Source organism: Rattus norvegicus, chromosome 16 (genome assembly GCF_021556685.1).
Source record: "Rattus norvegicus strain SHRSP/BbbUtx chromosome 16, alternate assembly SHRSP_T2T, whole genome shotgun sequence".
NCBI classification, from domain to species: domain Eukaryota; kingdom Metazoa; phylum Chordata; class Mammalia; order Rodentia; family Muridae; genus Rattus; species Rattus norvegicus.
This window is the reverse complement of record NC_141549.1, coordinates 86,157,819-86,181,089: the sequence shown is the minus strand read 5'-3', so window position 1 is coordinate 86,181,089 and position 23,271 is coordinate 86,157,819. Positions and strand designations below refer to the sequence as shown.

The window sequence follows — 23,271 nt, the reverse complement described above, 5'->3', positions numbered from 1 at the left end:
GGTGGTTAGTGATATCTGGTCCCTGGATGAAAGAACCGGGATGGGGGAGGGGCAGGTGGGTGCTGTCCAAAGATGTCAACAAATGGTCACATCCCAGGCCATTGCCGAAGTTGCCAAAGTTGACTTCTGCTGTAAGCTAGACCCTGACGCTTGTTCCTGATGACGGCCTCTGTGACAGGAGAACCTTTACATATCGGGATACTCACCTGCTGCAAATGCTCTTGGGTTTCAGATTCAAAGAGAGGCCTTCCAGGGGAGATGGGACCCAAAGGCTTCTCGGGAGAGCCAGGACCCTCGGCATACTATCCCGGCCCACCAGGAGCTGATGGAAAACCAGGTCCCCAAGGACTCCCCGGGCCCGCAGGCCCACCTGGACCAGATGGTGAGTGGCTGGTGTTCACCTGGGACCTGACCAAGCTGGGTGTCAGCCAGGACTCTCTGTTAGACAGTTCTGAATTGATCCAGTCAGCTACTGAATGAGAATGTGGCGGGCATTCCCAGGGTCCACACAGGAACTGGGATAACACCTTTTGCCTCTCGGTCAGTAGAGAATTCGTGGTCCCACAGCTCCTACATGGTGAGTTAGTCCGTGTGATTCCCCATAGCAGCTAGGATGGTCCCTGAGTCAGTCAGCATTTTCAGGTCATGATGCTCCATGTTCACTGACGAGTAGTACACATGCTATAGCTTTGAACTAGCCATCCACAAAGCCTGTTCCTTTCACTGTAGCACTCAGTTGCACGTTAGATGTTGAAAAATTCCTCACGGGACCATTTCACCTCCTGGAGAGACTGGCTTCGGAGGGACTGGGAGAAAATGTGAGGTCATTTTCTCTTTCGGGGGTGACACTGATCCAAATGTAGGCACTTCTTTCCAAAGTGGTTTTCAACTCCCTGACATCACCTCCAGCAATCTCTTCTCAGGTCATCCCTTCAAGGGGCTGGGCATCTATTCACTTAATGGGTAGTGTTGGGTTTAGTTAAACTTCAAGTTCAGAAGCTGTTTTAATTGCTTTGAGGAAATCCTTCTCTACGCTATCTCCAGAAGGAAAATTGTTGGCAGCATTTCTTCCATAGAAAGAAATACTTCTCTAAAATGACACATAGAGGCCAGTCACTTTGTCTCTGTTCATATTCTACAGTAACATTTTAACTTAAGGAGTCCGTTTGCCCAGTTTCCTATCACTTGGAAGATAGCGCATTTGTCTGAAAAGCTGCAAGTGTTGATATTTTCTTGGATGATGCATTTGAGCAAAGCTATCTTTAATGTTTTCTATTATGCTAAAAGTAGCTTTTATGATCTGAGTCATATTTGTTAATATTGACAGGAAAATATTTATAGATGACATGTACCATACAATTTTCCATGAGCCTGCCCTTCCTGTGTGTGTCTCTAGGGTTCTCCTCACATGCATCAAAAACATAAACACATGCCATGAATCAGGACATCGTCTCTGTCACTCCATCCTGTCACAAGCATATGCCATCTTCGTGGGTGAATTTTACCGCTTCAATGGCATAAACTAACAGAAGCAAGCAGATCTAGACAGCAACCTGTTGTAGATTACAAGCAGATAAGGGGTATATACAGAAGAGGGACTAGTGTAAGAAAATGTATCAGCTAAAGATTTCAGGACATCCAGTTTAAGTCCTTACACTGTTTCCTCAGTGAGATACATTGTTACCAAATCATCTGCTCTTACAGCAAACTCCTGTGTGAAAAGTAGCCAATCACTAGCCTTTAGAAGCCTGACTAACAATTTAGAATCCACCTTGCAACTTAGTACTGGAAAGCAGGAGTCCCACAGAGCTTAGCCTTCCTCAGAACTGAAATTTTTGGACTCTTCCCTCAAAAACTGTATTGGCCCTATTTTGTGTGCTGCAGTTGCTGAAAGCCAGAATGCTTAGTCATTCACAGAATCAGAGCAAACCTTGATGCCAGCTGTCTTCAGATGTGAAAGGCTCTGCTGGTGCCATTTCTAACTCAGCAGACTGAATCAGCTATTGGCTTCTTGGTGGAAGACATGCTGAGATCTCCCACATCCCAAAGAACTTGTTTAAAACTATGAATGAATTAACTAGAGGAAAGCAACCCAGGGGAGAGACAGAGGTCACATCTACATGGCTCGACTGTGCCTTCATAAAGGCCTTACTAACTCCCAAGAAGACATCTCTCTTTGTCCTCAGTGGCAGTCCTGGTTTTAAATGTCCCTAAAGTCCAGATGATGAATCCCTCCATTTACGATCTGTTTTTCTCTCCATCTGACAAGAGGGCTGGACACTTTAGACTAGAGTCCAACACTGACCTAAGCATCTCCTGTAGGGGACCACGGGCACACAGGCAGTGCCTGTGTGGAAAGGCTCTCCTCGACTCCATAGTGCCTGTCCACTGTCCTCACTCTCTGGACACTTCGTAGGACTTCTCAGTGACCTCCCTGTTTTCTCCCCCACCTCCTTCCCTCACTTCCTCTCTCTCTCTCCCTCTCCCCCCCACCTCTTGTAGCTGATAGAGCTTCCGAAATTCTCTCTGGTCCCTTCTATTCCCACTGTGCCTACATAAACTCTAGATAAACGCTCCAATGGAACACAGCCCCATGAAAACATCACCATTTCTCCTCTGTGCGTTGAGCTACAGCCGCGAAACTTCTCACAGGAAACAGCCAGCACTGGGTCTGAGGAATAACTAACCTCAAAAAGCCCAGAGTGGAGCTGCAGATCTCTACCCTCTCAGTCTCCTCCTTGGCCCACATATTCCCTGGTACCTCTCACTGTTCCTCCATAGCTTCTAAACTTGAGCCAGGATCCATGAGTCTCTGGGCACCTCACTCTCCATGGTGAGTGGTGCAGCCTCTCCTTAAACCCTTTCAGGACTCCCTTTGCCCTTAGGAATGAAAGCCCAAGAGGGCCTTTTCCCCTTATCCATGCCAACAGTCCTCCATGTACCTGTTACATATCCTCTGGTCATGGCTTCATACTGTTAGAGGGCCATTTGGTCCCTCTCTTCCATTTGTGGATAGCCCTTCAGCTCCCTGCCTGGCCAGCTCCCTCTGTCAGCCACAGTTCATGCCACTTCCTCAGAAAGCCCTCCCTGAACACCACCCATTCTATGTCGGCTGCTCCCAGATGCCCTCTCACGGCACTAGTTAGAATCTGAAAATTCACATTTGTCCTCTGAGCATGTTAGCTGTGTCCCTTCATCCCTGCTGTCAGCTCGAGGCAAGCCAGCTTCCCCAGTGCCAACACGGCGCCTGGCTTGCTGCCTGGCAAAGCTCAGGCGCTGGCTCGTGGTGGATGAATGGATGGGTGAATGGGTGAGTGAGAGACTGTGTTAGATGTGCAGCCAGATCAGATTACACAGAACAATGCTCGCTGGCCTCTCCTACAAACCTCTGCTTCCCTAGGAGCTCTCAAACCATCCCACCACCTTCTCCCTAGAGCAAAGGCCTTTGAAGTCGCTGCCTTCTCACCCCTCTACTTCCTGTGTAGCCACGAGCATCTACCTTGTCTAGCTAAGGGTGTTCGCTGGAGCTGTGACCACTACTAGATTTAGCAGTAATGAGGTTTGGCGGCTCACAGCTGTAATCCTGACACCTGGGAGGCTGAGACGGGAGTCACCGTGAGTTCATGGCCAACCTGGGCTACAGAGTGAGACGGTGAGAAGCAGAGGAGTCCGGAGGTGCTCAACTACCAGTCCCAGCCATGGGCGCCTGGATAAGCAGCCTCAGGTCCGCCACCAGATGGCAGTCTTCCCAGAGGCCTCTCAGAATTGTGAGGAGTCTCATCTGGTCACCTGACACACATACATGCAATTATTGGGGCACTGAAGTGATTAATAACTCTGAGTCTTAGTGGAAAAGGGGGCCTAGAAGAGGAACGTTGGGCCCTTCAGTGAAGTCCTTCAGTGAGGTCAACCATGCCTAGCACCAATTAGAATTCCTGTTAGTTACCAGGACCCCATGTTTCTAGGTTTACATGCGTGTTCATGTGTGCAAAGTCAGGTGAAAGGTGAAGTGGGAAAGTCTGAGCAGAAGTATGTGTCCACTCCAAAAGAGGACAGAGGGGAGAGCTGAGTTTATCCTAATTCTTGTGAGCCCACACCCTGGAGGAAGTTCTTTGAGGGAGAACAAGGGATGTGTGGCCATCTTGAAATTACAGCCACATGGCTGGAAAGTCAAACTCTTCCTTTGGACTGAACGTTTCTCAAAAGGAAAGACACTGGTCTCGATACGTTGGTGGAAAAGCTAAATTTGCAGGCTGTGGTCTCTGTTCCGCTGGGAGGCTACGGCCACGTGGCTGTTTACACCTCTGTCTTTGGAGGTGCTGGTGTGGGTCTGGAGATGCAGGGACCTGGGGTAGCCTTGACTGAGAGGCTGTGCTGGACCCAATCTCTCTCTCACACAAATGCTTTTGTCTGTGTTTCCCCTTAGGCTTCCTGTTTGGCCTGAAAGGATCAGAAGGGAGAGTGGGTTACCCCGGGCCTTCAGGTTTCCCAGGAGGTCGAGGGCAGAAAGGATGGAAAGGTGAGGCCTGTGGGGTGGGAAGGTCAGGATGGACCCCAACCTAGTCCCCACGTCACCTCCTCTTGCAAGCTTACCCCGCCCCAACCCTTCATTCGTTTTCGAAGGTAAAGGAAGTGCTCCAAGATCTGAAACTTTCTGAGAATCATTGTGCCAATTCAGCACAGCAGGTGGGAAATCCACCTGGCATCACTTGCTGCACCGCAGCCAAAGCGGCCACATCAAAACTCTTGGATAAAGTTAACTTCAGGCTGTGTACAGGTCACATGAAATGCCTTTTGTCCGGATGAGGTCTCCCCATGACCACATATACGCCGACGATATATGCACCTCACCACGTATATGCAGAGTAAAAGGCATTCTGGAGCCAGGCGTGGCAGCGCATGCCTTTAATCCCAGCCCTCAGTGTCTAGGCTGCGCTACCTTCTCCCACCAGCCCCCCTCACCGACCCTCTCCCCTGCTATTCCAAGCCCAGCTTAACATACGCATCCCTGTCCTAATTACTACAGGTGAAGCTGGAGATTGCCAGTGCGGCCAGGTCATCCCGGGTCTCCCGGGACTGCCGGGACCCAAAGGTTTTCCTGGCGTCAATGGGGAGTTTGGAAAGAAAGGTGACCAAGGAGACCCAGGCCTGCACGGGATCCCTGGGTTCCCGGGATTCAAGGTGAGAGAAGAGCGCCCCCTGCTGGCCAACGTTACCTTGTTTCTGGCAGGTGCGGGAAGCAGGCCAAACTTCATGCGCACACCGGCGTGTGGGCTTTCTCTCTTTCTTTTTTTTTTTTTTTTTAAAGATGTGCTTTTGAAAACTTTAACATGCCCGACTGAAATGGCCCAAGCCACTATGGAAGGCAGGCCTTCATTCTCTGAAAGGTAGACATGAAGTTATTACAGGACCCAGCAGTTCCACTTCAGGCTGCAGAAAGAAACTGCAGCCCAGCCCTGTGTGTGGAGTGGCATTATACATGAGTCATTTTTTTAAGTAACGGTAACCCAAATTTCCACTGTCTGATAGGTAGGAGAGAAAACATTGCATGCCCACCCTAAGGAATGCCATCCTGCATGGGCGGACCAATGGCCACACTGCTGTGTAGATACATATACACATGCACATATACACAGCCCCACCCTGTCTCCCAGCTAGCCTTTAATCCCTGGAGATGCTCCCATTTCCGCCTCATTCTGGGATGACAGGTGTGTGGCACCACAGCTGGCTGTTCTACCATGTATCTTTGTAGCAATAGAGAAAGAAAGTTCATGAGGCACCTGGCCAAAGACAGTTTCAACATTCCAGCCCTACAGAAAGAGAACCCAAGCTGATCAAGAACAGTAACACAGTACCACGCTATGATTCACCTTAGTGCAGAAGACCCTGCCAGTGTGATCACAAAGGCGAGGCCAGCCTAGGCTACATGAGCAAGACCCTGCCAAACACACTATACCCACACAGCAAAATGGGGGAAAAAGTGTTTTAAAGACAGGGCCCCCTCTAAGTCTGAGCATCGTTAACGTGCTTAGAAAGATCCTGAACTGGAAGCTGCTCCATCCTGGACAATCCACTGAGTCATCCCTAGAAGCCAAATGGATTCCATTAGGTATTTCTGAAACCTATAAATGGCACAAGTATGCTTGCTGCCCTCCTGTGTGCACACAGCAGAGAGCTTTTCTCCAACAGCCTCTGGCTGTATTTGTTGTCCTGAACTTAATTATATGTCTGTGTGTATAACAACCCTGTGTAAAAGGATCCTTTAGGATGGTGTGTGTGTGTGTGTGTGTGTGTGTGTGTGTGTGTGTGTGTGTGTGTGTTGGGAGGAGGTGTGGTGTGTGTGTGTGTGTATGTGTGTGTGTGTGTGTTGGCAGGGGAGGTGTATGGATCTGTGTAACTGTGTGATTGTGACCAGGAGGCTGATTGGATAGACGAATATAGATGAATGGATCATTGATTGGCCAAATTATAGATAGGAATGCCTGGAATGGTGTTCTGTGATCGTGGCTGCTTATCTGATTGGTTAGTTGGATGTGTGACTAGATAGATGGATGGTTGAGAGAGGGAGAAAGTGGTACATAGTTGGTTATCTAAAAAGATCGTATACCTAACTAGTTTGTCGGATAAAATAGGTTGGTTGGCCATTTATAATGATGGTCGGGTGGGTGGTTGGGTAGATGGATGGATGGATGGATGGATGGATGGATGGATGGATGGATGGATGCATGGTGAATTGGCTGGTTGGCTGGTTAGTTGTAGTATTTGTGCTGTATAGCCTGGAAGGGTGGTTGAAGCACAGGAGTCAGTCCATAAACACCCACTGAGCACCGTCTGTGTGACAGCAGCTCCTCTAAACTCAATAAATCAAGACCTACACTTAATTCCCCTGCAATTCTCTAACACAAGGCGGCCCATAAGCACATGCAACATTCCATTCAATTAAACCAACACTCAGGACTCCCCAACTCTTGCAAATAGTTAACCAAGATACACCAGAAGTAATGCCTAGCACACGAAAATCCAATCCCAGACCGTTTCTACCCCATGGAGCTGCAGCAATCTCAGAGCCCTGAAGTAGGCTGTTCACCTTGCAAAAGAAGCTATTGTTCTCAATTGGTCACATTTAAATAGGAAGTGACTGTATCTTCTTTTACAGATCTATTTTTCTTTTTAATTTTATGTGCTGTGGGTGTTTTGCCTGTATGACGATGTGGAGAGAGAGAGAGAGAGAGAGAGAGAGAGAGAGAGAGAGAGAGAGAGAGAGAGAGAGAGAGAGAGAGAGAGAAATACACCGCATGCATGTGGTACCCACAGTGGCCAGAAGAGGGCATCAGATCCCCTGACACTGCAGTTTCACATGTGGTTGCTAGGAATCCACTGAACCAGAGTCCGAAGCAAGAACACCAAATGCTGCTAAGCATCCCTCCATCCCCACAAAGGATCATTCCTCCTGCTGCCCTACAGGCTCCTTACCTGTTTGGATTCTAGTGATCGTTACCGCCTTCCTGAAGCCCAAGGGCAGGGTCTCTTCTGGTCTTGTAGAGAGTTCTTTTCAGCAGGCGGATTGTCCACAATTCGCATGACTTAAGATCCTCTAACAGTCTGAAGGAGGAAGAGACATCCACGTGTTTCTGTCCACAGGGAGCCCCGGGCATCGCTGGAGCTCCTGGACCCAAAGGAGTAAAGGGAGACTCTAGAACAATCACTACCAAAGGTTAGTTCTCCGTCAGTGAGCACCTCTCGGCTCAATCAACAGTCTGTGAGTCCCTGCATGGGTAGATTCACACGCAAATCTTTCCCAGGTGAGCGAGGACAGCCAGGTATCCCTGGTGTGCATGGGATGAAAGGTGATGACGGTGTCCCGGGACGTGACGGGCTGGATGGATTCCCTGGCCTGCCGGGTCCTCCGGTAAGCTGTTGCCTCACTGCAGCTCACCCAGCCCCACTCCTCAATTCCTTCCTGTTCTTTGGACATTGGAGGGGTCGTGGCCTTGACCTTGGCTCTCCCCCAGTGCTCAGGACAGGTCTATTCTGTTTCGGTCAGGGATGTCCTGTTTTTAGAGACTAGTGAGTAGAGTGAACTGTGAAGCACAATGAACGCTTCAAACAGTGGAGTAATATCCATTGTGGTCTCTGTGGAGTAAGACCCATGTGTTGTCAGGAGAGGGTCTTCCCTGTTCCCAGGCAGCCCTTGGAGAATTAGTGTCCTTTGGTGTTCACAAACCTCGAGTGTGCATGCTCTAGCAAGCTAGAACATAGTGTTGTAAGGTGAGAAAAAAAATGGCTTACCCATTTTGGCTTGCCCACGTGTTATTCACAACCAAAGTTTGTGTTGTCCACTCTATGATCTCCGGTGGCCATCTAAAAGGGGGAGTCCCGCTTTGTTGACCCCACACATACTAGAGAGGCTAAAATATGGAAGCACACGTGCTTTAAGAGTCCTACAAACAAAGAGAGCTTGACCCAGTGACTTCCTGTAATACTCTCTTACCTTTGAATGCAAAGGAGAAACTGATGTCTGAGCAGGCTGACTTCTCAACTCCTGCCCACCTGCCATCAGAAGTACCCTTCTCCCTCTTGATTCCGTAGGCATGCTAGGACACCCAACATCTCATTAGCCAAGTGTAGCACTGACACTGGATCCCTTGCTAGGTCCTACCATATGAGCACTGCCCCTGCCTACTTCCAGCACTCCCTACCGGTGTTTGTGTTTGTTTGTTAAAGATTTATTTACTTTATTTTTTTATTTATGTATATAAGTAGCTGTCTTCAGACACACCAGAAGAGGGCATCAGATCCCATTACAGATGGTTGTGAGGCACCATGTGGTTGCTGGGAACTGAACTCAGGACCTTTAGAAGAGCAGCCAGTGTGCTCTTAACCCCTGAGCCATCTCTCCAGCCCAGCCACTCCCTACAGTCATCCTTCCATTGCTCACCCTAGTAACCCTACCTGGCAGGAATCATCACCACGAGGCATGGCCACATGGACAGGACACCTACCTGTCCCCATTCTAATCCTGTAGATGCCCCTTATTCTAAGAGCACATGGCTCTTTCTCATCTAATTAGCTCCCTTCCTCTAATGACCACACGTCCCTCCTGAACAGCAGACATGCCCACATGCTAATCCTAGCAGGTGGACTGGAATTCCTGTGCCCAGGGTCCTGAATATAAATGTGTGTCTCCCGGGCTGACCCTCCACTGTGCTGAAAGGTGGTGCTGTGAGTCCTAACTTCGACTCGGCCGCTTGCATACACGTTTTTCTCCCAGCTCTCCTGTTCTTGACCGCGGGATTCCAGAGAAATGGGGAAGGGAAGTCGGGAAGACACAGCTGGCTCGGATGTCTGTATATGTTTGAAGATAACTGGGATTCTCTTGCAGGGCGATGGCATCAAAGGGCCTCCAGGGGACGCAGGTCTCCCTGGCACACCTGGAACCAAGGGCTTCCCAGGAGAAGTGGGTCCTCCAGGACAGGGCTTACCCGGCCCGAAAGGTGAACGTGGTTTCCCTGGAGACGCCGGACTGCCTGGACCTCCAGGCTTCCCGGGTCCTCCAGGTCTCCCAGGAACACCGGGTCAGGCAGGTATGAAGGAGTCAGCCCGTCTGTGTCCCCTACTTCTCTAGATCTGTGCACGTGTACGCAGGGAACCAGGAAGGAATATCATGTCCCACATTCGTTCATAACACATGGAACAGATGTGCACCGCAGGCTCCCTGGGCCCACCATCTTCTCTGCCAGGCAGCAGAAATGTAGAGCTTCTTTGGGCACACTAAGTCACCCACACCCAGCCTGCACAGCAGCACATGCCCACACACGTGCACACTCAAACACAAGCCCAGGCACGGGGAAGTCGATGGCTTGCATCGGCCCTAATTTTGCCTCCTTCTTTGTGTCTCTCCAGATTGTGACACGGGTGTGAAAAGACCTATTGGAGGCGGCCAGCAAGTGGTCATTCAGCCAGGTATGACAAGGGCCAGCAAGTGGCTCGAGACTGTGTTACTGTGTTACCACTCTAGACGGTAAAACGTGGGGCTCGATGGCGCCCGACCCATGGGAGCCTGGCCTGTGTTCTCCAGCAGACGGGCGAGAGTGACTCCTAGACTAGCCATGCTTGTAGGACATCTGTCTCTACTAAAGGACACTCAGCAGAGAGACCAGCTGAGCACCATCATCCTAGACCCCAGGAGCACCTGCAGCCCTGGTGTCTCAGTCACTGCTCCATTGCTGTGAAGAGACGCCATGACCAAGGCAACTCTTAGGAAAGGAAGCATTTAGTTGGGAATGGCTTACAGCATCAGAGGTTTAGTCCACGCTCATCATGGTGGGAGGCAGGCAGACATGGTGCTGGAGGAATAGTGGAGAGTTTTTTATATGTGAGTACGGGCTGGAGAGATGGCTCAGTGGTTAAGAGCACTGATTGTTCTTCCAGAGATCCTGTGTTCAAATCCCAGCACCCACATGGTGGCTCACAATCACGAAGAGCAGTCAGTGCCCTTAACCGCTGAGCCATCTCTCCAGCCCTAGCCGAGAGTTCTAAATTCAAAATCACAGACAGCAGGAAAGGAGAGACACTGGGCCTGGCTTGAGCTTTTAAAACCCTAAAGCCCGCCCCCAGTGACACACTTCCTCCAGCAAGGCCACGCCTCCTGATCCCTCCCAAGCAGCACCAGTCCCTAATGGCCAAGCCTTTAAATATAAGAGCCTTTGGGGACCTGCTTTAATCAAACCACAACACCAGGTTTAAATTTAATTCTGGGGCTAATTCTGAATAAGTCAAATCCACAAAGAAACCAGAGGATTTCTTTAGAGATCACAGAGCATGTCCGTCTGCTGACAGAAGTTTTCCAATGGAAGAAGCCTGTGTCCTTGGACTTGTGGGAGCCCACAATGACTTGGCTGGGCTACTGTCCCCCTTGAGGAAATAGTATTTGCCAACATAGTACCAGTTTTTATCAGGCTGGCTTCATCTGCACTTTATGTTAATATTCTGACTCCTTTCCATGATGAGAATTCAACTTTTGTTTTGATCAGAGCCAGGAGAAATTGGGTCATTAAGTTAATCTGGACCTAAGTAGCAGCCAGTCTGCCTGGCTTCTTCTCACCACAGTAGCACCCAGGCAATCAGTGTCATCATCGATGCCATTTCAGCTCACCCACCTCTCCTCTGTCTCCAGGTTGTGTTGAAGGCCCTGCAGGATCACCTGGCCAGCCAGGACCCCCAGGTCCCACAGGTAATATACAGCCTTCATGGCCTGAGGTTTCTGTTTCCCACCTTGGCTTTCCTTCTGCTGGTCCTGAATGCCTGCTCGCCTCTGGACACGGTGGGGTTCTGCCGTCCCGAAACAGCCACAGCTGTGATCACTTCCTAGGGAAGCCAGCTCTTATGCACACTGTAAAGAGTCTACACAGCGCTGGTGGGGGAAGGGGGGTGGTACCTACCTTTAGTCTCACTGCTCTTGGGAGGCAGAGAAAGGCCTTTGAACTCTTCATGAGTTCAAAGCCAGCCTGGTCTACAAAGCGAGTTCCAGGATAGCCAGGGTTATCACAGAGAAACCCTGTCTTGAAAAGCAACCAACAACAAAAGAAATGTAAACAGTAAGCAATGGGCCCCTGCTTTGTCTGGGAACATACAGCGAGAGCCGTCCGGCCTCCCCCAGCTTCACCAGGTTCACAGGAGGACCGAATCACCTCCTGTTGTTGGTTCTGAGGATCTGACTTGCCTGTGATTTCCTTGGGCATCTAGGTGCCAAAGGCATCCGAGGCATCCCAGGATTCCCAGGAGCTTCTGGAGAACAAGGGCTCAAGGGCTTTCCAGGAGACCCAGGCCGAGAAGGTTTCCCAGGGCCCCCAGGTGAGTCACCAGGGCTTGTGTCCTTATGCTCAGGGAATGGCCCATGTGTGGCATCAGGTCCACCCCAGCTCAGTTATCACCCAGGATTTAAAGGACATTGCACTGACTCGTTGATAACCATTGCCCGTGCTCTCTTTGACTTTCGTGGTTGGTGTTGCCCTGGGTTGTGGCAGAGGTCTTACGGGAACAGGAGGCACGGCATGGGGAGATTTTCCTCAGTGGACGGCATAGTGAGCATAGCACAGTCCTCCCCTGAGAGTGTTCCGAATGAACAGGCCACCCTGCCACTGCTGGTTACCGGCCAGCAGTCAGGTTTGCATGACCTGCACACCTGAGGAAACAATCCGCAGTGGGGAGCATTTGTCTTGGCTCACAGTTCATGGGCTCCGTCCGTCATGGTGGGGCAGGGTAGAGCTGCCCATCATGGTGACCAGGAAGCAGAGAAAGGGGTGATGTGGATAGAAAGCCTCCCCATAAAGTAACCCATAAATGATTAGCATCTTTATTAGTTCAGTGCCCTGGTGACCTTGTTGTTTCATGGAATACCAAGGTGTACTTTAATGTGTAAGGGTACTTGCCTGGTACCCACAGAGCCTAGAAGAAGACATTGGATGCCCTGGACCTGGAGTTAAGGAGGGTTGTGAGCCATTATGTGGATACTGAGAATCAAACCTAGGTCCTCTCCAGGAGTTGCCTGTGTTCTTAACCACCGAGCCCTCTCTCTCCATTCCCCAAAGTGGGGGGGGGGGTTCCTTAGTCCAAATGGGTAGACAGTTAAGGGTAAGCACGTGGTGCCTAGGGTGGCAGTGCACACCTCTAATCCCAGCACTCAGGAGGCAGAGGCAGTCAGGTCTTTTGTAAGTAGAGACCAGCCTGGTGGACATATCAAGCTCCAAACTTGCCAGGGCCACACAAATGAGATTCTTGGGCTCATAGTCTGATGGTCACTCACGGTGCCACAGAGAATATTCCTGGGACAGCTGTCCACGGCTTTCCTGCTCACTGACCACTGGCCACCATCTCAAGGGTTTAGGGTCTGTTTGCATCATCCATCCATGTTTTGATACAGCAAAGAGTGTGAAAGCTAACAGTGAAAGGATTCCAAGAGCTTTACCCACGCTGAGAGGCCCAGGTTGCGAGAGGGCAGCGGGAGGGCTCTCAGGCTGCAGAGACGACCTTCCTAGAGTTAATTCATACCACACCTGGGCTCTTTCCTGCCTCTCGTCAATACTGTCTCAGAACGTGATCTTATAGACCTGTGACTGTGGGTACCACCTTTGTCTTGTTTTAGGGTTCATGGGACCCCGAGGATCCAAAGGTGCCCCAGGCCTCCCTGGCCCAGATGGACCCCCAGGCCCCATTGGACTTCCAGGGCCAGCTGGACCCCCTGGGGACAGAGGAATTCCAGGAGAAGTGCTAGGGGCCCAGCCTGGGGCCCGGGGAGATGCTGGACTACCAGGACAGCCTGGGCTAAAAGGGTTCCCAGGAGAAATCGGAGCACCTGGATTCAGAGGTGAGTCACTTGACAAATGGCAGCACACTGCACCCCAGCTGCACCGAGGTGCAGTCCCCAGGGTGAGTTCGGCTTCCTTCTCAGGGGCGTTGGTAAGAAACCCACAGTGCACTCGTGAGAGAATGTGGTCTTGCTTGGTGTTCACTCGGTCCCAGCACACAAGAGAAGAAATTTCATGTGCACACATGCACACACATGAACTCACATGTGCAAGCACATCACAGCATACCAAAAAAGTCATGTGCACACATGCACACGCATGAACTCACATGTGCAAGCACATCACAGCATACCAAAATATGTCCTGTGCACACATGCACACGCATGAACTCACATGTGCAAGCACATCACAGCATACCAAAAATGTCATGTGCACACATGCACACGCATGAACTCACCCCAGCCGGCCAAAATTAAAGTTTGAACCATAAACTTAAGTTCATGTGAAGGAAAATTCAACAATGTAGTCTGTTAGTGTGCTTCTCAGGGGGACTGACATTTGTAGTAAAAATAGCAAAATGTTTAAAGAATAAAAAGCAAAAACCAGGAGCAATATATGCTATCTTCAGTCAAAGCTTACTGTATAGCTCACGCCTCTCCCGACCCCATCTGAAAGGTCCCTGGTTTTGCCTCCATGTGGAGAGCGATTCTGTGTGGACACTGGCAGATTAGTGAATTGGTGTGATGCGTTAAGAATGGTTGGTGTTTGCTTTGACTCGCTCCGTCAGTCATCTGTAGCACAACCGTGGATGTGTGCCCTGAACCCCCTATGCTCCTCCTCATAGCTCAGCCTTGAGAGCAGCAGGTAGCTTGTGAAAGAGAACAGAACACGCCCCCCGATGTGCCCATATGATTGCACTCTTCATTCAAACAGCCATCTAAGTGTTTGCAAAGAAAATATTTTTAAGATTTATTTTATATTTTTCCAATGAGACCCAGTTTTTTTTTCTATCTTTATTTTTTATTGGTTATTTTATTTATTTACAAATAAATTCAAATGTTACAAAAAATATTTCAAATGTTATCCCTCTTCCCGGTTTCCCCTCCACAAGCCTCCTCTCACATCCCCCCCTTCCCCTGCTTCTCTGAGGGTGCTCCCCCACTCACCCACCCACTCCCACCTCACCTCCCTGGCATTCCCCTACACTGGAGCATCGAGCCTCCACAGGACCAAAGGCCTCTCCTCCCATTGATGCCTGACAAAACCATCCTCTGCCGCATATGTAGCAGGAGTCATGGGTCCCTCCGTGTGTACTCTTTGGTTGTACTCTTTTGGTTGGTGGTTTAGTTCCTCGGAGCTCTGTGCGGTCTGGTTGGTTGATACTGTTTGTGGGTGTGTCTGCAGAGGGTACGAATGCAGATACATGAGGAGGCCACAAGAGGGCATCAGAGCCCCAGGAGCTGGAGTTACACAGGCGCTGGATGGTGAACTTGGGTCTTCCTAGGAGCAGCGCTTAACTGATGACTACCCAATTCTCAAGAATATTTATAAATGTGGCTGGCTGCTACTTTGCCAAACCGAAGGAGGAGGGACTTAGAGCGCAGCACAGGAGAATTTCTAGCAAAGAGGAAGGAGACACTTAAGACGCTGGCCTCCCGGTGCCGCACGGGGCTTTGTGGCTCCCCTTTGTGGAGGCCAGACTTACTGCAGTCCTGACTGACTCGTTTTGATATTTTTATAGACTTCAGTTTGACCAAGTAGATGTTGTCTGGGATGATCTCACAGCTCTGTCTCTGACTCTTGCAGGAAGCCAAGGGATGCCCGGGATGCCAGGGCTCAAAGGTCAGCCAGGCTTCCCAGGACCTTCGGGACAGCCAGGACTGTCTGGGCCCCCAGGACAACATGGATTCCCAGGAGCTCCTGGACGAGAGGGGCCTTTGGGGCTGCCAGGCTCCCCTGGCCTTGGAGGTAAGACTCCATCCAGCACCCTAGGAATGCACGGGGCTACAACCAGCCTAACACAGTCTTTCCCAGAGCATTCCCCAACAACTACACGGGGTTTCAAAACAGGGTCTGGCTGCCTGTCATGTGTGTCCTGCTCTGATCTGGACAGATGACATTCAGAGGGGGGTGAGGAAGGGGGAAGGAGCTTGGGATGGAATCACTTTTAGGGCACTGACTGATAACTTTGAGCTGCCAAGCCCAGGAATGGCCAGTTTACTCAGCACAAAGCTGACCCCCCCCCCCCCCGCTTTTGCACCTCGTGAACCAACAAATGTTCCCAAAATTTTATTACAGTCTGTGAGACGTGATCTAACCATGTTGCCCAGGCTGGTCTCAACCTTAAGCAATTCTCTTGTCTCAACGCTGGGACTATAGGTGTAAGAAGTCAGCTGACTCTTTGCTTCCTGACTCTTTGCTTTGCTCATTATGAACTTTTTATGTATAAAGGTTTTGCCTGTGCCATAACACTGACAAATGAGAAGGTTCTTGATGGAATTTTTACTCCTAGATTTCAAAAAGTCTCTAATCCTCCTGTGTTCCCTGGTTTGCCACAATCGGGAAGTAACTACAGATGCCTTCACCGTTGCTTGAAAGGCCTTTCCTTGTGTCCTGGTCTCAGGGGTTCTTATATATGACCTTGTCTGTGTTAAGACTGCTGCCTGGACCCCAGAGAAACCAGCTTTCCTGTGCCCCATGCTGATGCCTGAGTTTACAAAGTATCAAATGCCCAGAGCCATCTGCTAACATGTTCCCAAGGGCTCACCAGCCCCTAGTCCCGCATATGGTCTATAAAGATCCAGGAGGGAAAAAAAAACAAAACACAAAGGTCTGCTCCAAATGAGCCAGGCTTTATTAGGTAGATGGTCTCATTGTGGACAAGCTTGTGTTTGGCCAGGGTAAGGCAGGCAGAGGCTGGAGCTGGGAGCTGCATGTTTCAGAGACCAAGGAATCAATAGATAGGAATCCTGTTACAGAGGAGGAAGCGGGTGGTACTAAAGTGGGGGAGAGGACGCACAAGAAAGGGGGCAACCAGAACAGAGGCACAAGTGCCCAAGGGCTGAGCTAAGAGCTCATTTGAGAAGGGCGGTGGTGTGGGTGAGGAGATTGGCAGAGGGTAGAAAGCCATGAGTACCAAGCTGGGAGCCATTAGAGACTTGACAAATGGGAGGGATCTGAAATCCTCCAGCTCCTCACTATCCAGATCCCGGGTGGCAAGAGGTTTGGAAGGAAGGACAGTGGTTGTCTGCCTTAGTCAGGACTGAGCAGAGGATCAGAAAAGAGCAGGGCCCTGAAACATCAGACTCTCCGCTAACCCTGGGTCATCACTGGACCTGTCAAAGCTGGCAGCGTCCCAATAGGTTCCATCCCATCACCATGGATCCCTGTTTAGGAAACAAGAAGCCGTACCTGGGGAGAGCCACACTGGACTGCCCCTCACAGTCAGCCCTTTGCCACAGTGACCTCAGGAAGCCTGTCCCTGCAGGGCTCCCAGGCTGTCGTTGAAACTTTTCATCTTTGTTGGGACAATTTTCTGTTTTCCTCCAAGGAGATTTCTCTTCTCAAAGGCATCGTAGGGCTTGTCCCCATGCGTTTAATTCCGCTTCTCTCTCTCTCTCTCTCTCTGACAGGTTTGCCTGGAGACAGGGGTGAGCCTGGTGAGCCTGGTGAGCCTGGCCCTGTGGGCATGAAAGGTGTGTCTGGGGACAGAGGCGACGCCGGTGTGTCAGGCGAGCGTGGTCATCCTGGAAGCCCTGGATTTAAAGGAATGGCGGGGATGCCCGGTATCCCTGGGCAGAAAGGTAAGTGTGAAGCCAGGCCAGGACTTCCCTTGCTGGGACCGAGTCTGACTCCAGCAGCTGTCCCAGGGGCCCCCACAGCTGGCTAGAAGCTGACCTCACACTCCTGCAGGCCTAAAGCCACAGGACCCTAGGGTGCCAGCTTACCTTACTCAGAAAGGTGGTTTTCTGGCTGGAGAGATGGCTCAGGGGTTAGGAGCATTGACTGCTCTTCCAGAGGTCCTGAGTTCAAATCCCAGCAGCCACATGGCAGCTCACAACCATCTGTGATGGGATCCAATGCCCTCTTCTGGTGTGTCTGAAGACAGCTACAGTGTACTTACATATAATAAATAAAATAAATCTTTAGAAAGGTGGTTTTTCCTCAGAGTTATTGACACAGATAAAGTTCTAGGCAGAACCTGTTGAAAACAGGTTTAGATCTCAGAATGGTGTTTTTATTTGAACACCTGGTCCCTAGTATTAAATTCTTCACACACACACACACACACACACACACACACACACACACACACACTGGAAATGCCTTAGTAACCTCTGCACAGCCCTCAGCATCTACCTGTGTTGTGAACAAACCCGGGGCCCATTCGAAAGCCTCATACTGTCTTCCCCTGATTTCTTTGGGCTCTGAGACAGCTGGGCCCTATGACCTCTGTGTGTTAGGAATCCCAGGGTAACAGTCATCACAGGCTCTCATGTGAGAGACATGCCACAGTGTCAAGGATCCAGGAGGACTGACATGTCCCACATGCTGGGTCCCTAACTTTCTCTTCCTCCACAGGCGATCGAGGGTCACCTGGAATGGACGGCTTCCAGGGCATGTTGGGACTTAAGGGAAGACCCGGCTTCCCAGGAATCAAGGGAGAGGCTGGATTCTTCGGAGTCCCTGGTTTGAAGGGCCTGCCTGGCGAGCCAGGTGTTAAAGGTATGTCCTTGCTTAAGATCCAGGGGTCTCTGTGTTTGGTAAATAAGCCAGACTTAACAGGGAAAATATCCAAATATCATTATTTCCTCTCATATGTAGAATGAATATGTACATATACATATATATGCATAGGGGTGTGTATGTGCGTGTGTGTGTGTGTGCGCGCGTGAGAGCGTGCATGTGTGTATGTGTGTGCACATACGCCATGAAAATACAAAAAGGACGGGAAGAGAAGAGGACCAACAGGAGGGGAAAGGGAAGACAAGCAACCATGATCAGAGTGTGTCATGTGTGTCCTGATAAGTCCTGCGACCTTGTACAACGCACGCTAATCAACAAGCAAATGAGCCAGGTGTGATGGTGACAGCTGTCACCCTGTCGACTAAGGAGGTGCAGGCAAGAGGCTTGAAAGTTCAAGGCCTGGATGGGCTATAAGGTGTGCCCCAGGCCAGCCTGAAGAACTTAGTGAAACCATGTGTCTAAATAACAATGTCTAAAAAATAAAAGGCATCTGCAGGAGCAGAGCACACAGCGGCTGGGCAGGGAGCACAAGGCTACCAGGTGCAGAGCACAGGGCCAGAGCGCCCAGCAGCTGGCACGGAGTAAATCCCAACGAGCCTGAGGCTGCAGGTTCACCCCAGAAGCATCAAATACACAACAACAAAAGGAGTGCCTCAGGGAACAATGATTCGCCTTCACTGCAGCACAAGTGCTGGGAGAGCTCTCTCTGGCCTCAGCATTCCAAGGCTGGTGCAAACAGCCAATCAGATGGTCCCGGCTACAAGACTCCTCCCATCTCCCCCACACAGACAGTGGATCCCACCACCCTATCCAAAGGGAGGTCTCCAAAGCAAAGTTAATGGCAGTGTTAAGAACTAAGATTGTCACGAAAGTCCATTTGATCAAAACTGTGACATAGCAAGTATGAGCTGCAGAGGTGAGAGTGGGGAGGGGTGTGCTTTGAAACAGAGGCATGGGGGCACACAGCTTTAATCCCAGCAGAAGCAGGTGGGTCTCCACGAGTTCAAGGACAGCCTGGTCAAGAGAGTGAGTTCAAGACAGACAGAATTACCTAGTGAGACCCTACCTCCAAAGACAAGCCAACAAACAAACCACAGACTCACAGAGAAAGAAAGGCTGCGGGGTTGGAGGTGGGATATGCCTTTGGAGAAGGAGGGGACAGCACTCCAAGAGGAAGGACAGGTAAACATGGCGGTACCCAGAAATCCTCCTCGGAAAAGATAGTTAAAAACTTATCTCCGGGCAGACTTTTTTTTACACAAGTGTTCACGGGAGCCTCATTTAGAATATCCAGCAACCCAAACGTCCTCCCACCCTCAGAGACATAAAATGTGGTGTAGACATAGGACGTGCAGAGGTGATCAAACTCCCACAGTTCCCTGTGTGTGAAGTGGCCAGGATAAGCATCCCTCGAGATAAAAGTAGATAAGCAGTTCCCAAGGGTTGGGGCAGGGGACCCGAGGACAGCTGCAAATGAGTCCAGGCTTAGTCAATGGTGAAAGTGTCCTAAGGTTAGATTTGGTGATAGCTGCACAGCTCAATGCACTGAAAACTGTCAAACTCCTCTCTTTAAAACACCGAGCTGCAGCCCAGGGTAATAGCGTGAATCCCAGCACTTGGGAGGCAGAGGCAGTCAGGTCTCTGTGAAGTCAAGGCTAGCCTGGTATACATAGTGAGTTCCAGGACAGCCAGGGCTACGTGGTGAGAGCCTGTCTCAGGAAAACAAACCAACATCCAACAGTGAGTTGTGTGGTACATAAATCTCATCTCACCAAAGATGCCTAAAATGAACAGATAGAAAAGAAAAAGAAAAAAAAACAGAGAAAAGGAAGTCTAGAGACAGGCTCTGTGATTTGGGGGACAGCCTACCAGCCAGGGCTACAGAGCAAGACCCTGCCTCAGAACAATGGAGATAAAATAAGCTCATAGATTAGTGCTGGGTCTATAGCTCAGCCATGTTTATACAGATCGGGGCTCAGTCCCATGCAGAGGGGGAAAAAAAGTTCCCAAAATCCAAGCCTGGTCTTGAACTCCTGGGTTCAAACCTCCAACCTCAGTCCCTAAGTAGCTGGACTAACAGGCTGTCTTAGTCAGGTTTCTATTTCTGCACAAACATCATGACCAAGAAGCAAGCTGGGGAGGAAAGGGTTTATTCAGCTTACACTTCCACATCGATGTTCATCACCAAAGGAAGTCAGGACTGGAACTCAAGCAGGTCAGGAAGCAGGAGCTGATGCAGAGGCCATGGAGGGAAGTTACTTACTGGCTTGCTTCCCCCTGACTTGCTCAACTTGCTCTCTTATAGAACCCAAGATCACCAGCCCAGGGAGGGCACCACCCACAAGGGGTCCTCCCACCTTGATCACTAATAGAGAAAATGCCTTACAGCTGGGTCTCATGAAGGTATTTCCTCATGAAAGGGAAAGAGAAAGGGCGGCTTCTTTCTCTGAGATAACTCCACTTGGGACAAGTTGACACACAAAACCAGCCAGTGCACAGGCCTAATCCCCACTGCACTTCGCTAAAAGCTACAATATTAACAGACTTCCAAGATTTTCACCCACACCTGTTTCCTTAAATAATTTTCACGCCAATTTAGACATTCCAGGCCATGGAGCAGAAGTTGATCTTTTACAATTAAGACTAGGCATGGTGGCGCACACCTGTAATCCCAGGACTTGGAAAGATTCTGTACTGTGAGCTCCAGGGCAGCCGAGACTATGTGGAATTTTAGCTCAAAAGAAAACAGAACAAAAGGGTAAAAGTTACAATGAAATTAAATTAAGAATGCAGCTGCCCTGTGCCCTCCGGTTTTCTCTCCCTCACTGTGGCTCCTGCAGCCTCCCAGGGCTGTGGTTCCTCTGGATGTCCAATTCCAAGATCAGCAGCCTGGGCTCTGAGGACAAGACCCGTTTAGCATTTGATTCCCTCACCATCCCTGGGGTCCCTGGACATGACAGAATTCTGTTCCCTTCCAGGAAACCGAGGGGATCGGGGCCCCCCAGGACCACCTCCTCTAATCCTGCCGGGGATGAAGGACATCAAGGGAGAAAAGGGAGATGAAGGGCCGATGGGTCTGAAAGGCTACTTGGGCTTAAAAGGTGAGACACTGGCCACGCGGTGACCCCGCCACGCCACGCCACGCCCCGCCACGCCACGCCTTGATAACAGGGCTGCCCTGCACTCTGCCAGGCTTCCTTTGTGCTTTAAGTCATCCCAAAGCTCAGCGTCTGTGCAGTTCCCCGGACTTGGGGCTGTTCTTGACTCCAGAGCCTTGCCCCTCTTCTGTGTTGTGGTTTCTAGCTCTGGACACAGGATGACACTGCAAGCATGGAGGGAGTGGGCCTACCCCTCACCAGGCCTAACTCACTGCTCTTTCTACAGGCATCCAAGGAATGCCTGGGGTCCCTGGGCTCTCTGGAATCCCTGGGCTACCTGGAAGGCCTGGCTTCATCAAAGGAGCCAAGGGAGACATCGGAGTCCCAGGCACACCAGGTTTACCAGGATTTCCTGGGGTATCTGGCCCCCCTGGAATTACCGGGTTCCCAGGATTCACAGGAAGCCGGGTGAGTGGGCGTCTCTGCTCAGCTTCTCCTATGAGATCCACTCGCTGCCTCTGCTCTGGGATCAATCCACAGATTTGGCATCAGCAAGACTGTTCTAAAAGCCAGGATCAAACACAAGGATGGGGCTCTCTCCCCCGTGCCTGAGTTCTCAGCAGCCACCACTGCCCCTGTCCTGGATTTTCAGTACATGAAGCCTCAATATTGCTTCTCCTTCGTTTTGTCTTAGGGCGAGAAGGGTACTCCAGGAGTAGCAGGGGTTTTTGGAGAGACTGGCCCCACCGGGGACTTTGGTGAGTGTTATTGGGACAGTCCGCCATCAGGCCTGGGGTGCACTGGGCATTTGGAACCAGATTGCACAGGAGAAACTCCAAAGTTAATTACCTCCCAGCCGCAAAGCCTCTCATCGTCCATCCTCTCTGCGTGTTGCAGGTGATATCGGAGACACTGTGGACTTACCAGGAAGCCCAGGCCTGAAGGGGGAACGGGGAGTCACCGGAATCCCAGGTACATGAGTAATTTTGTGTCTTCAGTGGCCAACAGCCCAGAGCGTATCTCTGGGCCCTGCTTGTCCAGTGTATTAGCATTTGCTAACGTCACGTGAGGCTACAGTGAATGGCCGAGGTCTTCAAAGCCAATGTGAGTGAATGAGCTGAATCGATGACTTAATCGGAGGACAAACTCAGGAAATCTCTGCCCATCACCCTCTGGGAGTGACTGTAGCCAGAATCACCCCCACCCCACCCCCATGTCTGGGGGACAGCAGATCTGGTACACACGTCAACCTGTGTCACTCGTGGAAAGCACCCTTATGCCTCACAGCAAATCTCTGCTTCCAGGTCTCAAGGGACTCTTTGGAGAGAAAGGAGCTGAGGGTGACGTTGGATTTCCTGGGATAACAGGCATGGCTGGGGCTCAAGGCTCTCCTGGACTTAAAGGACAGACAGGTAGGATTGTAGCTACAGCTGGTACAGGCCCAGGGGTATGGCCTCCTGAGACCAGGAGCCAGGGGCCAGCCATCTTTGCTATTTCCTCCTCTGAGGCAGTCACTCACCTCCAGGAGATGGGCCTGGACATGCTTCCCACTTGCTGGGACATGCTTCCCACATGGGCTGGGACAACCCCTAGAAATGCGGAATGCACATGGCCACTTCCGGCCTCACGAGAGGTGCCTCAGAGGCCTGCACTGCCTGCAAGATTCTTACCTGAGCGTTTCTCCGCAGGCTTCCCGGGGCTCACAGGGCTGCAAGGGCCACAGGGAGAGCCCGGACGGATCGGAATACCTGGTGACAAGGGTGATTTCGGCTGGCCAGGGGTACCTGGTAGACCAGGTAAGGGATGCTCTTTCCAGGAAGAGAGACTAAGTGACACCCCCTCCCCCCAATACTCAGGGCCAAGTTGCCAGGGTACAAGGATAGAAGTTTCTCTGTAGGCTACTGTCTCAGAGAACCAAGGGGTATATGGGACAGGTGTGTTAGGGTACACGGGGCAGGTGTGTCAGGATACACGGGGCAGGTGTGTCAGGGTACACCAGGGGCAGGTGTGTCAGGGTACACAGGGCAGGTATGTCAGGGTACACAGAGCAGGTGTGTCAGGGTACACAGGGGCAGGTGTGTCAGGGTACACAGGGCAGGTGTGTCAGGGTACACAGGGCA

The 23,271-nt window shown here is 50.8% G+C and overlaps 1 protein-coding gene across 1 annotated transcript in view; it reads left to right on the top strand.

Moving 5' to 3' along the window:
- The window catches only part of Col4a2 (collagen type IV alpha 2 chain), a 135,853-nt gene that overhangs the window by 102,959 nt on the left and 9,623 nt on the right, over window positions 1-23,271 (top strand). Inside the window, exons 20-38 of the mRNA NM_001427256.1 lie at window positions 233-382; window positions 4,427-4,519; window positions 5,027-5,181; window positions 7,642-7,714; window positions 7,803-7,909; window positions 9,383-9,584; window positions 9,904-9,963; window positions 11,177-11,233; window positions 11,746-11,853; window positions 13,145-13,366; window positions 15,114-15,275; window positions 16,940-17,110; window positions 17,889-18,032; window positions 21,032-21,154; window positions 21,438-21,619; window positions 21,846-21,909; window positions 22,049-22,123; window positions 22,456-22,563; window positions 22,840-22,947. Of these exons, the coding sequence (NP_001414185.1) occupies window positions 233-382; window positions 4,427-4,519; window positions 5,027-5,181; window positions 7,642-7,714; window positions 7,803-7,909; window positions 9,383-9,584; window positions 9,904-9,963; window positions 11,177-11,233; window positions 11,746-11,853; window positions 13,145-13,366; window positions 15,114-15,275; window positions 16,940-17,110; window positions 17,889-18,032; window positions 21,032-21,154; window positions 21,438-21,619; window positions 21,846-21,909; window positions 22,049-22,123; window positions 22,456-22,563; window positions 22,840-22,947 (2,364 nt within the window). The remainder of the gene's footprint in view (window positions 1-232; window positions 383-4,426; window positions 4,520-5,026; window positions 5,182-7,641; window positions 7,715-7,802; window positions 7,910-9,382; window positions 9,585-9,903; window positions 9,964-11,176; window positions 11,234-11,745; window positions 11,854-13,144; window positions 13,367-15,113; window positions 15,276-16,939; window positions 17,111-17,888; window positions 18,033-21,031; window positions 21,155-21,437; window positions 21,620-21,845; window positions 21,910-22,048; window positions 22,124-22,455; window positions 22,564-22,839; window positions 22,948-23,271) is intronic.